This window comes from Onychomys torridus, chromosome 1 (genome assembly GCF_903995425.1).
Source record: "Onychomys torridus chromosome 1, mOncTor1.1, whole genome shotgun sequence".
NCBI lineage: Eukaryota > Metazoa > Chordata > Mammalia > Rodentia > Cricetidae > Onychomys > Onychomys torridus.
The window spans coordinates 75,765,188-75,779,423 of record NC_050443.1 but is presented as its reverse complement, the minus strand read 5'-3'; the positions used below and the strand labels follow the sequence as shown (position 1 = coordinate 75,779,423).

At 48.4% G+C, this 14,236-nt stretch overlaps 1 protein-coding gene across 5 annotated transcripts in view; it reads right to left on the bottom strand.

Moving 5' to 3' along the window:
* Nucleotides 1-14,236, bottom strand: part of Tenm4 (teneurin transmembrane protein 4) — a 761,032-nt gene that overhangs the window by 265,440 nt on the left and 481,356 nt on the right. For 4 of the 5 annotated variants that reach the window (XM_036186680.1, XM_036186679.1, XM_036186681.1 and 1 more), the window contains exon 5: nt 12,785-12,994. The exons of the other annotated variant lie outside the window; for it this stretch is intronic. In XM_036186680.1, the coding sequence (XP_036042573.1) occupies nt 12,785-12,994 (210 nt within the window). The remainder of the gene's footprint in view (nt 1-12,784; nt 12,995-14,236) is intronic. 5 annotated transcript variants of the gene reach the window in all.

Genomic DNA, 14,236 nt, shown 5'->3' with positions numbered 1-14,236 from the left:
ATAAGTGAGATTTGGTTGAATTTTGTTGGTATCCCTTAATCTGGAGGCGCTTTGCAGCAGCTACCCAAACACCTACAATTCCTCTTTTTCATGGCACTGACTTTTCCAAACCACTGGTTCTCAACCTTCCTAATGCTGTGATCCTTTAATACAGTCCTTCATGTTGTGGGTGCCCCCAGATATAACATTTTTTTCGTTACTACTTCATCACTGTAATTTTGCTACTGTTATGAATCATAATGTAAATATCTGATATGCAGCCTCAGGAGGATTGTGACCCACAGGTTGAGAATCATCATTCTAAACGGTCCAGCCTCTTGCTCTGGAGCCTGCCCTGCACTGTGGGCAGGCTGATTGCGTCCTCAGCTAGCTTTCGGCTCAGCATCTTTCGTGAGCCCGTGTCTGGTGTGACAGGCTGTTCATTCTACCCATCCCTTGTTCTTTTATTTCTCCCTCTTGTCTTTCCTTTCTTTTTCTTGTCCTGTTCCTGAATTCTGGATGGAACCCTGTGCCTTGCACATGCTAGACAAGTGCTCTATCGCTGAGTTCCAACCCCAGCCCCTGAGCTTCTCATAGCATTGCTCCCAGCCGCCTCCACCATGGAGCTTGTCAGGCACTGCATCCCTGCTAGAATTAGTTCCCTCCATGGTTCCTTCCTTTGCAATTAGGAAGCAATCTGTGACACAGAACCAACTCTGTGGGTCTGTCATCTAAACTGCCCCCTACTCTCCCTGTGCCATCCACTTTTCTGGAGGCTCAGCCTCCATGAAGACATGGTCTCCAGGAGCCAGCCAGATGCCAAGGTCAATGGGTATTTTCATATTTGCTTAACAGGGAGGGTAATGTGTATGTGTGCCCTCTTGTTCTCTTAGCAGGGATGGACATTGACTCTTGGGCTCCTCCTAGAGAGTGGGGTCTAGCTCAATATTTGGCAGTCTATAAATACATCAGACATCTTTGTAGAATGAATGAATGAGTGAGTGAGTAAATGAGTTAGTGAGTTAGTGAGTGAGTGACTGAGTTAGTGAGTTAGTGAGTGAGTGAGCTAGTGAGTGAGTGAGTGAGCTAGTGAGTGAGTGAGTGAGCTAGTGAATGAGTGAGTGAGCTAGTGAGTGAGTTAGTGAGCTAGTGAGTGAGCGAGTGAGTTAGTGAGTTAGTGAGTTAGTTAGTTGAACAAACAAACATGTCAGGGGAAAGTCCGGACTGAGAAGCTGGGCTTGGCATCCCAGTTGCCAGTCTTTATACAGACAGAAAATTTAATCAATAGTTTTCCTATCTTGAAAAAAGCCTAATATTCAAAATGCTCATTAAGTAGGATCTTTTTCAAAAGCTAACATGGGGGACTTTGGAAGGGCTGCTGTAACTGAAGAATCTAGTATGGCCAATGATGTGTTTCACTGGTGCAGTGGCTCAGGGAAGGAGGGAGTGTGAATTCTGGAGGGCCGTGACTGCCAGGAGAGAAGGTAGACCTGGAATCTGCAGCGAATAGAGCAGCTGGACTCTAGTTCGGTTGTTAGGTGTGGGCCCCATGCAGGAATGGTGAAGATACATCATGATCCTCTCTGTCTGTCTCCATTCCCTTCTCCCCCTTTGTCACCACATTACTCTTTGATGTGGCCTGTGCATTATCCCAGGGCTTCTCCTGCTGGGCTGGGAGCACCTCTCACTGGTGAGCAGAGTTTCTGGGAAGCAGAGCGGGCAGAGGCCTCCTGTGCTGGGAGGGGCCAGGCTGCTGAGGGATTTGATGACCTGAGAAGCCAGCCCATTGTCCAGGCCTTAAGGGGCCACTGCCCCCTTGCCATTAACTCACCTCAGGATAAAGGCCATCACCAGTTCAGACAAATAAGCGGCTCAGCCGGACCTCATGCATCATCTTGTCACCCACACAGGGGCCCAATAGGGCTGTCTTAGAGCCGAGAGCACTGGAGTGCAACTCAGCAACTTCCATTCAGCAGGCTTCTGATCAGGGCCACGGGGTTTGGTGCCAAAATGCACACTCAGCTTTGCCCTCCCCTCCAGGCAAGGGGGCTAGAAAGGAAATCTCTGATCTGCTTTGGAGGTTCCCCTAGACCCTGTGGCTTCCTGGGGGGCTGTCAAGAAAGGAGGACAAAGGCTGTTAGACAACCAAAGAAGGGACCCAATGGGGCAAGAAGAGATTGGGTTGAAAGGCCAGGCACACTGGGGGTGCAGCATGCCACCTGCTATCTGTGTGATCCTGGGAAGATTGTTGTATCTTTCCAAGGCTTAGCTAGCCCAGTACATTAGTAACAAGAACAATGACAACAATAAAGAATATCCATTTTGATCTTGACACCAGCCAGGTACTTTGCTAATGCTTTACCTCACATTCTAATACTAGGGAAAGGAGGAAACTCAGGGGTTCGATCATTTGCTAATCACAGCTAATATAACAAGGAAGCCATGCTGTAACTCTCTTGCTCCAGAGCCTTCTCATCTTTTGGTGGATTCAGTGTGGACACAGAGGCAAAGCATCCAGCACAGCACCTATGCCCTGAGGTGCTGGGTGATGGGACCCACTTTTCTGCCACAGAATCTGAATGTCACCTCAAGCCCAGTTGGGTACAGAATAGCACCCCTGCCTTCAGATGGTACTGCTTACTCCATCCCCATGTCAATCCCCAGAAGATGGTGTTTGCCAGGGGGACTGCCTGACAGAAGGAAGAAGGTGAAGTGGATGTGGGCCTTGATGGTGGACCTGTCACACTAGCTTTTATTCCACAGAAATGAGGAGAATTCTGCCTCCCTTCAAGGGTTCCAGTGGACTCCAGTGTCTCTGTCACATAGCTGCTCATAGAGGACAGGGCTGCAGTCTAACCAGAGCATGCATCTAGCAAAGAACTCTAGACAACGTACACCAGGAAGGGACTCTTGTGTGGTGAGACCCCAGCATGAAGCTGGGAATATCTGGCTACATATAGGCAACTATCATGGCAATACACCAATGTCAGGCCCATCATCGGTGAGAATGCAGATGATTCAGGGATCCTCCAGGTTGCATGGAACCTCTGTAGCTCCAGCCTCGAGAACCCACTTGTCCTCGCTGATGCCTGCCTGCTTCAGGGCTGAGCTGTTGAAGTGTGAGTCCATCCCCCAGAGGCCAGAGGAGAAAGCAGACTGATGGATCTTCTCCATGGGTCTTAGTACATAGTTGGTCCTTGATCATAATTTGCTCAGTTGAACTGCTTCTGAGGGGTAAACAAGGCTCTTTCTTTCCATATTAGTCAAATGAGACACACTCCTCCCCGCCTTGGTCTCACTTTAAAATGAGTAAGTGTACAGAAGCTTTGGCTCTCAGCATTGCTGGAAATCAGCTGCAGTCTTTGTTGCTGGGCATAGAGGATGCTGTCTTAAGAAACAGGTAAAGACTGGACAGAGGGCCTGGGCTTTCACATTGGGAGGGAGGCCTTGAGCCACCGAGATTAGGTTTTGGAAGGATCACTGTGGCTGAAGGGAGGCATGGGAGGGAGGCGACAGGGCAGAGGGGATGGTACTGGATGGTTCAGGGCAGGAATACCTAAGAAGCACTGCGAACGAGGAGAGCAGAGTCTGTAAAATCAGCAAACAGGGAGGTGGCATCTCAGCTTCCATTTCTTGTCAGGATGACTGCAGACAGATGATCAAACTTCTGTACATATGCAATAACCTTCTCACCCTGAAAAATGCCCTCTATTGGCTTCTAATAATAAGAGGGGAGACTAAGGAGAGATTAGGCATGGGGCACACAGAACTATATCCTGCTGTGCCTTTGAGCCAGCTCCAGGCTGCTGTCCCCTTTCACAGATGGGTACTGGGTGAGACAGGACACTCCTAAGGTCATACAGGTAGTGGGGAGCAGAAATGAGTTCTCCTTGGGTATGTATCTTGGAAAACTTCCTCTGGGACACTGAAAGAGAAGTTTCTGGAAGTATAAATACATGTACTATTATCATGAGCTGTTGCTGCAGCTTTCTAGACTTATTTATAGAAACATGATCTACCAGGAGAGAGGCAAGGGGGCATAAATGAATTACCAGTCAGTTTCCTCTCCTTTCAACTCCGTGGGGAAGGCCGCCAGCCAGAAGGAAAAGGCATCACTGGTGCCAGACCAGTGGGGACCAGGAACAGTGCAGAGACTCTGCCTAGGAATTCAGCGAGGCAGTGTTTCTAAGACTCCCTTGCTGTGTTTGCTTAGCTCCCTTCCTCCCTTCTGGCCTGACATCTTTGGAAGTCACCCAGGGCAGTGTGTGTGTGTGTGTGTGTGTGTGTGTGTGTGTGTGTGTGTGTGTGGTGGGGTGTCAGCTGAGGACTTGTAGGCAGCGTTATTAATTGCTGTGGCTTTTCTAAGCCTGGATGGGAAGGAATGAAGGTATCTGCCTTCTTTCCAGGATATCTGGACACTTTTGTGCTACGGAAGGGCAAGAAGGAAAGCGACCTCCACTGGGCATCTCTAGAAGGGAAAATGCTCTGTTTTCTCCTTAGCACTCTAGTGAAGCTGTCCAAAGAAACCTGACAAAAGATGAGCTGGGCCAAGAAGAGGTTGAACAGACCCCACGCGGCCACACATCACAGCAGGGAGCTGCGCACCCCCACCCCCAATCGTCTTTCTCTCCCCTGCTTTCATCTGTACACCCCCTTAATCATCTTTCCCTACCCCTGTCCACATCGTGCCATTTTTGGTTCTTCTAGTCATGTAAAGCAAAGATTGTTTTTAAGTTGTTGAATCTCAAACACCTACATAAATAATGGCAATTCAGAGGAAGCCACATGGTTTCCTGGTCCACACTGAGAGCCATTAACCAGTAATGGGGGATCCAGCTGAGCTCAAAGCACCCAGCTCAGACCTGATGACAGGGGTAGAGGGCCAGAGACAGAGGGGGAGGGTGGGAACAGATGGCCTGCAAAGACCAAGCTTAGGAGAGGGAAGAAGACTGGGTGCTGGGAGCAGCCGGAGACATTTATTCTCAAGGTGAGAAGGCTGTGTGTGTGTGTGGGGGGGGCATTAAATGCCTAGACAGCGGTCTAGAAAAGGCTGCAGAGCTGTGTCCCCTGTGGATGATCTTTGGCCTCTGGTGAGAACAACCATTAAATAGTTCTCCCATGGTGAGGGCTTCCTTTTCCAACCTTTTGCATGAAGTGATGGAGGAAATCTCGGCTGGGCACCCAGTCCGTGTTTTAACATTCAACACTTGCCAATGTCCCTGTTTAACAGAGAGAGGCAAGGCTTTGCTTCACAGCCTTGAGCAGGCATGCTCTCCCCAGAACATGATAACCCGATTTCATTGTGTTTATTTTTACAGTTAGCTTCTATTTATGGCCAATCATACACTTGCCATATGGCAAGGGAATTGCAGCAGTGGTACCCAATTCCCTCTTAAAACAAGGAAATTTAGTCAAATCAAAAAAGTTTGGGGAAAGAGGTAGTTTAAAAGAACATAATAACAGTGTCGGTGGGCATGATGCTAGGGTCCATACGGTGACCCAGACCCAGAAACAAACAAGGTCTGGAAAACGTTGATTGTGTCCAGTTCTTTCACTGCCCAGGCTCAAAGGACAAGACTCCTGCAGGGTAGCACCGAAGGCCAGAGACAGGCTGAGGGGGCCACTCGGGTATCCTGATTTGTAGCCCTGTCACTAGGGGAATTTCATGCTAGCTCGGGTCTCGGCAGCACCATCAGCTGAGGTTTGGAACTGGACAGCAGATTTTGCTGATGGCAGTGGCCTTACAGGCTGGACTGACTGTTGAACAAGCCAATCCTAAACGGACATACAGCTGCCCTTCTGCACACCCCAGCACACAGCACTCACGGAGGCCCAAGCTCAGTCACCTTTGAGGCTCTGTGGATCTAATAGCGAAGGTGCTGGATGGGAGCTTTGGGAAAGAGAGGTTTGCCCGCATGTTAGTTATGCTAACTTCCTGACTCTCCTTGGCCTCCTTCCAGGCTCCTCTTAACAGCCTGGGCACCCAGGTGTCAGAGATCCTTTCAGATGCGGTCTTCTATAAAGGAGGACTCTACAGAGCCGGCCACTAACATTTCCATGGGAACACAAAGCAGGCTGTTTCCAGACGGAGGACGCATGGCTGACATGCCTCCTTGTGGGGTGGCCTTGGAGTCCTGATATCCAATCAGGCCACACACTAAATGGGTGCTATTTTTGTACTTTTTAATACAACTGTATTTGGGGAAATGAGTGGAAAAGAAATGGCAGAGGCTGCATTCTAGTCACGCGAGTGACTAATTAGAGGGCCTTGGTTCTCCCAGGACATTGGGTTACATTAATTCAAAGTGTGACTTGTTTGTTTTGTAGGGTCAAGGAGAAGCTTTACCTCCTAGAAAGCCAAAGTGGCAATTAGATTACAGTCACCAGAGTTTGCCCGAGGTAACGCATGAAAAAGGGCTTTGTAAACTGCATAAAATAGAAGTGACCCTGTTGAGGGTATCCCTGCTGCCCCCAATTAGGGGGCATAATAATTTGTTCCTGGTGGGAGGCATAGGTGAGCCCTGGTCTAGTTAAAGCGAGCACCTGGCAGAAGACAAAGAGCAGGGAAGATGGGCCCACAATTGCAAACCTTGACTGCATCAGGACCCATCTCTACCTCTGTGAATCTGCAAGGCTGTGCCTGTGTGGCTCAGTGTACTGCTCCCATGTCATGTGCCGGGGTGGTAGTGGGAAAGAAGAAGTAAGGATAACAACGGATTTTTCTGTGTGTTTGTGATTTTTTTCCAAGTTTGAAGTTAGGAGGCAGACATAGCCAGAGCTGGCCTCCACAAACTTGGAACTGGAGCAAGAAATGAGACACTGGCAGAGGCAGTATCTGCTCTGAAGACAGTGAGGCATCCAACATTTGTTGTTTCAGGAGAGACAGCTCAGCCAGGAAAATGCTTGTCTCACAAGCACGAGGACCTGAGTCTGGTTTCTAGCACCCACATAAACATCTGGGTATTATGGTGAACACTTAAAATCCCAGTGCCAGGGAGGTAGAGACAGGAAGACCCCTGGTGCTCATCAACAAGCTAGATACACATAATTGGTTAACTCCAAGCCAAAAGAAGAAGGAAACATTGCTAAGAATGGCATCCAAGGCTGTCTTTGACCTATATGTGCATGCATGCACCCCCCCCCCCACATGCCCACACACATTGAACAACAATCGCAACTTTGAAGCTGGACATGGGTAGCCGTTCCTGTAATCCTAACACTTGGGAGGCTGGCATGGGGGAATCACAAGTTCAAAGTCAACCTGGACTACACAACAAGGCCATGACTCAAAACATCAAACAAAACTATACAAGCTAAGCAACCAACCAATCAACTTTGTTTGGTTGCAGAACCTGTCTTGAACAGCCATGAGGCCTGGAGTCTGTCTGTCTGTTTTTCTTTCTTTTCCTTTTCTTTCATTTCCTTTCCTTTTCCTCCCTCCTCCTTCCCTCCTTCTCTCCCTCCCCCCCTTCCCTCTAGCATAAACTATTTGTATGCTTTACTGCAGAGATGGTGATGTGCTTGGTGATGGGAGGAGTTATAGGATGAGTACACAGCATTCACTCTATTTATTTTGTGAAATCTGAAAACACTGGAATCTGCAAGGCATGTGGTTCCAAGGGCTCATTTATTTTATAAGATCTTTCTGCTTACACACTCTTCACCTTCATCTCTCTGAAGAACAGCCACCGACATTTGGCATGTCAACGGGGATGAATGAAGAAAGGATGGATTTCATTTGTTTCCCTTGACGGAGTAAGGACATTGATCTGACTTCTGCACACAGCTTGTGTCTTGAGAATGTATTCACCAACAAGCATTTTCTGATGCCAGCAGAGCTGAGGGAAGCGGTGGACAGAACTGACAGAGTACTTTACACACCCTAGCAGCCTTTTGCCCTGGGAATGTGTCAAGCATGCAGACCCAAATCCTGTGACCACAACGGATTCCAGGAAATTCATAGTGAAAAAAGAAAAACAATCTGTTTGGGCACATCTCTCTATCCTCAGAGGCCTCACTTGCCTTCTGATTTCACAAGTTGACTTAAAAGGACCCAGCAGACTCCCCTGGGAAAACTGCATAGGTTCTAAATTAAGTTTTTCTTTCTTTCTTTCTTTTCTTTTTTTCTTTTTAAAGAAAACACTTTTTGGAAGGAGCTTGTGTACATAGCCGTGTTTCTCATTTAGAAAGAAAAATAAACACTCTTCTGCTGCATTGGAAGTCAAAACAAAAATAATCCCAGCTGCCTAAAACCTAAGCAAGTCAATGAAAATGCTAAACACCCTTGCTGGTTGCCAGTGAGGCATTTTCTAAGGCCAGGCAGGAAGGACCTGGAGCAAGGGAAAGCCAAGGACTCATGTATGATTTGGCTTTGGGGGGTTTTATGCAATAATTTTGCAACAAATCTTTGTATTGAATATATCTGGTCTGATTCATCTCTGAAACCCTTGGAATTCTCAAAGAAATATGCTACAAAGATTCCACGTTATGGTCTCAGAGAGGCCTGGGGTTCAAATCTGACCCTATCACTTAGAGGCTCTGTGAGGCAGAGGAAGGGGCTCCCCTCTCTGGGCCCCTGTTACTTTCAAGAGACCAAACATATCGCAGGGTAGATAAGAGGAGTCAGCGACTCCCTGAGGAGGCTCCCTAGAGCTGGGTGCTCATCAGTATTTGCGAGGTGACAAACAGGAGTGGAACAACCCTGAAGTCTTCAAAAAGAAAAAAAGTCCAACCCAGCTCTGGGGGATTCCTTCTATCTTCAGTCTTACGGTGGAAACAGAAAGACCTGGAGCTGGCATTAGATAACAGAAAGAGAGGCCCTTGGAGGCAGTATGCTTTGGTTTTGAGTCTTTGTCGTTGTCTTCCAGTGGGGCTGTGATGAAGTCACTACCCTCATCTCTGGGCTTCAGTTTCCCCCAAAGTGAAACACCAGTAAATTCAAGCCCAAAGATGATAACGCATATAGGAAATGCATGCACACCGAAGGTGTTCATTAGATTCATGTTCTCTCACCATCTCCTTGAGAAGCTCTTCACAGCCTTCTCAGGGCTCTTTATTTCCTGACCTACCCCTAAATTTCCAAAGCCCCCTGGCTTCAGAATTCAGATGAACACAATTCATGAAACACTGTTGATTTCTGGACGTTTCTATGGGGTTAGGACAAGCATCTACTTAATCCTAACCACTTCCTGAAGAGCCTGGACTGTGACCAGTTGATATTTCGGTGAATTCTTTCCCTATTCACACCAGTGACTTCTGGAAGAGTGCCCTGGGGAGGATTAGGCTTGTGATGACAGAAAGAGCCATTTACCCTCTCTTCTTTTCCATGGGGACAATGAGCTGTGCGGAGATGCCCTACGCTTCTCTCTGCACTTGACATGGGGATTTCTGCAGGGCAGCTCTGAGGCCTCGCAGACCCAGGTCCTAGCTCTGGCTGGAGCTGACAGGGCTGGAAGAATAGCTAGAAGGCAGCCTGAGCCCTGAGAAAGCTGGTTCCAAAGGGACAGCTCTCTCCCACCACCTCTGGAAACCACTGGAAAGTGAGAAACCTCTGCACTGTCATCCTCCAGTACAGGGAAGCAGCCTGTGTCTTGTAAAGTACAGTGGGAATGAAGTCTCAGGTGAGCTACCCTTCAGGGGGTTAGCATTTGACCTGCCTAGGGTGGCCTCAAACCTCAGCTCAGTAGCAGAGGGTAGGGTAAAGCCATAGGGACGCCCAGGACCTCTCAGGTTAGCAAAGTGCTCCACTTTTGACACACATCCCTACTACACAGCTTTGTCATTTTAAAACTATCTAAACCACAGCAGGTTGTCCTCACCTCATGGGTGGAGCAACTGACTGACTGTGGGGTGCTAGGGACCTTGCCTAAGATAGCACATTAAGGATCTGGCTCTATAGCTTGCTCACTGGGTCATTTACTCACTTATGAGGTAAACACTGATTACAGAGCATTTGTAAGACCGGGGACCAAATTGATAAAAGTGTTGTTTCTGGAATACAGGTTGCATGAGAAACCTTTTCACTTTGCTGGATTATCTGAGGTGTAAACAGACAACCGCACTTTTATAATTAACAAAAGCAATAAAGATAATTTCATTAAGATATATTCACCTCCCCCTGAAAAATCAAACAAAACCTTACAAACATTTACTGGACCCACAATGTAGTGACCTGCTTATTGTCACTCGCTCAGGACAGGACCCTCCCACATGGGACTTCAGGGCCAGGAAGACAGTAGGGCTCTCAAGGCACCTACTCCAGAACAGCAGCCAAGCAGGACACAGACTCTCCCTTCCTGCAAAGGACACATTTACTAATGACGTTTAGAGCGGCCCTGGGGAAGGACTCCGTAGTATGTCAAGGCCCCTGGGAAGCAGGAGCACAGAGGAGCTGAGCGAACAGCGGGAGGCCAAAGGCCCCCCTTGGGCTCTGCACATCAACAAAGCAGCAGCTCCTCAGCCTGCCTCAGAACTGTGACAAAGCCACTGCTCCGGGTCAGTTATTAGCAAAGGGGAGAGATTAAGGACCTTCATCTCTTGTCCTCTCTTTCCCTGCAAGGCTTATTTACTCAGAAACAAATGAGGAACATTATCATTTATCTATCAATCTATCTATATTTGTTCTATGTATGTGCACTGATATATACATATATTGATAGATATTTACACACATAATTTTTCTTCCTCATTAAGCTCATGATGATAACTGGCAGGGGCATGATCAGCACCACATGACATTAATAAAACCAGAATATCTTGGAAACTGCTCCATCCCTGGCAAGATGGCCTGAGGCGAAATAGTGATTTGTCAAGGACAAATAGCCAGTGAACCACAGAACTGAACATGGAACACAGGTCTTTCTCCCATGGTTCAGGGCTCATGCTTCTGTCCTCTTTAAGGATGCACTTTTCTCAGAGGAAGCCCCAAAGATATGGGGCCCTGGGGTGAATGGGTTTGGTCAGAGTGTGCAGGGCCTGTGTGTGCATGCTCTATTCAGGCCCTAGAGAGGCCAGTAATGTCCTCTATGAAGCCGGTCGCACCCTTCCATGTCAACAACTGTTTTGTGCCCAGTTGCTAAGTGTAAAGGAGTAGGAGCGGGCTCTCCAGCTCCTACCCAGGATTCTATGTCCATGCACTTCTGGAATAGCCCTGGTATCAAAGTCTGACCCACTGGACCCATTCCTTCCCACCCACCCAGCATCTCCTACAGGAGGCATTTCCCAGTTCTCTCAGGCAGTGTGGAGACTTCCTCTCAGTCCCCCTGGCATCCAGCATGCTAGGCTCTGTCCTCCCTTATTACTTGTAGCTGTATCCCTCTGTTCCTGAGAGAAGAGACAGCCTTTGGTATCTCCCTCAGTGTGCTGAGTGCCCCACGATATGCGGAGAGCTTTTCCAGACAGCTCTGTATGTCCTCCACGGGAAAGCGGCAGGTGATGAGGCAAGTGTTACCATTTCCCAAACTTCCATCCCAGACACTATGATGCTCTTCACTGTGACCCGGTTACCACGCTGCCACTGCCTGCTTTTACATTTTACATTGAAGAAACTTGGGGAGTCAGTGAGACTTGTTCAAAGCCCCCAGGCACAGGGGTTCCTTTGGGTGCAGAGCTGTATGGTTCCGGTGTCCACCGACAACCCTGCCTCACGCCTTTCTCGATCTCAGGCCCCTTTTCCAGAATATGGTTTAGAATGTAGTCCCATAAGGCACTTATAGGATTTAGTTTATTTTAAATTATGTGTATATATGTTCATCTGTGTTTGGGTAGGTGCACACGTGTGCTGATGCCTGCAGGGGCCAGCAGTATTCGATCTCCCTGGAGCTAGAGTTTCAGGTGATTGGGAGGCACCTGATGTGGGTGTGGGAACCGAACTCAGCACCTCCAAAAGAGTAGTATTCACTCTTAAGCACTGAGCCATCTCTCTAGCCCCATACAGGCAGTTATAAATAAATGCTTGCCATATTGATACAACCTCCTGCAGTATTTGTTAGAAAAGTCTAATTTCTTTTCTTCTATCAGAATAAGGAAACTTTTTAAGGTGCCATTATCGTGACCCCACGTTCTCTCACGCACAGTCTTATATCGCTCTTACTGGCTCTGATCCCCAGCAGGAACATCATTGCACAGAAGTGCACTGGCCCCGCTGGACAGGTGGGTGTCTTGGGCCGAGTGTAACAGTGCAGGATCAGGGTGGTGCCCTTTCACCACATCCTCCACACCTCCCCTCCTCGAGGAAAGCAGAGGGAAGTGGAGAAAAGGAGGGAACCATGAGGAGAGCATGCTGAAACCCAGCTCTTGTGCCTGTGGTCAGTCAGCTCTGCAGCTGCCCTGAACTCCAGGGCAGAGTCCTTTCAAAAACAGCCCTGAGCTTTGGGCAACATCCTTTCCCTCAGTTTTCTTATCGCTAATGAGGGACACTGTAACATCCCTCTCGGTAGCCCTGTGTATAGGATCTAATGAAGCAACAGGTGACTGCGCCTGTCGATCGCTTGCACCCAGCAACAATCCAATAGGAGAAGCGTGTCCCCCACCCTCCAGTTTGTGTCTTTGTCTCTGCCTGGAATTTAGTCTCTTGCTGTCTGTACACCTCTGTCTCGCGCACCTGTCACGGGACAAAGACTTCTCCTTGGAGCGGAGACTGTAGCTGGCTACCCCAAGCCCACAGAACCGCCCAGGTCCCTGCCCGCTCACGAGCCCCTCCATGCACCAGGTCACTCGGCTCTTGCAAGGGGCAAGCAGCCGGAGCAGGCATAGCCCATGAAAAGAAACAAACCATGAAAAGTTAGCAAAAGAGAGAAGCACTTACCGTTTGCTGCGACCCGCAGGCTGGAGGAGCCACTTTTAACTAAGAATGAGTTAGGGACAAACTCTTCCTCAGAGTCTGAGTCCGGGGTTGGCTGGGCCACACCGTTGCCTAGCAACCGCCTCTGGCTCTCATTGGCCGGAGGGGAGGGGGGCGGGGAGGGGGACTGCTCAATAGGGGTTGATGAAGCAGATGAACAATGCAAGGGAGCACCTGCGGGCCACAAAGACAAACACAGACAGAGAAAAATAATGAAAATCGGTTTCGAAGCACACAGGGAAGGGGGAGGCAACAAAATAAAACACGCATCAGCGTGGGGAGGGAGCTCCGAACGCTGCGATCCACTGCACGTGTGGCTCGGACAGGGGCTGTCTCTGTGCAGAGAGAGTTGGTGAGCAGCGCTTGTTCTGAAGAGCAGGGGTGGGCCCACAGAAGTAGGCCTAGCAAAGACCACCTCAGAAACAGCAGGAGCGTCTTGTTTAGCCTTTCTTCTTTTTCTTTGACAGAGGCCATAAAGCCTGGAGGTGTCTACTGCTGACTGAGCCTTTACAGAACAAGAGGCTGCCTTCTATGAGCCACAGTGGCCTCTCTGGTAAAATGAGCAGCCGGGGTTGGGTGAAGGCTGAGCCCCTGTGACCCAGCCATTCTGTGATGTCACTGAACTGAAATGATGTTCTTATTAGTGAGACTTGAATCCGACTTGCCTGCACCAAGTCCTGGGCCTCATAAAAAGGTAGCACGAGCTGGAAAAAATGATCTAAGGCTCTCTCCTCCACCTTTGGCGGCCTACAATTGCAGCAGCGTACCAGAATTTTAGTTTTCTGAGGATTTAACATTTTACGATTCTTAAATTCTGACATTCTTTGCAAACTTCTTGAAATCAAGAGTTTTAGCAGTCTCACTCACTCTTTTATCCTCTGATAGTAGCATAATGCCAGGCTCACGCAAGGCACAGAAGAGATATTTGTTGCATATATTAATGCTAGAGATATAACATGCTAGGATCCTTATGTCCTGATAGCTGAAATGATAGCACTCTGTCATATCAGGACCCTGGCATTCTATGAGTTCCAAGACAAGACTCTGGCTCTGAGTTTCTGTGATATAGAACTATCATATCGTTCTAAGTTTCTAGCTTTCCATAGTTCTATGAGCAAACTCCCAACTCTTCAGAAGGAGGAGGTGACAACTTGGAAAAACTCACAGTCTTGTCCTTTCCACACATGCAGTGCATCGTGTACAAGAGGGGACATAAACACAAACACATAAAAATATACAGTACAACACAGGTACTACTAGCTGCCAGCAAGGGCTGTTATTTTCTCCCGCCTTGACTGGCAGAATGTGTATGATACCATCGTATGTGAACAGCTCAGCAAATGGACTTAACCTCAGGAAACACAGCCCAGCTCAGATGGGTCATCGTAACATTTAGCAGGATCTTAAGAGGTACAG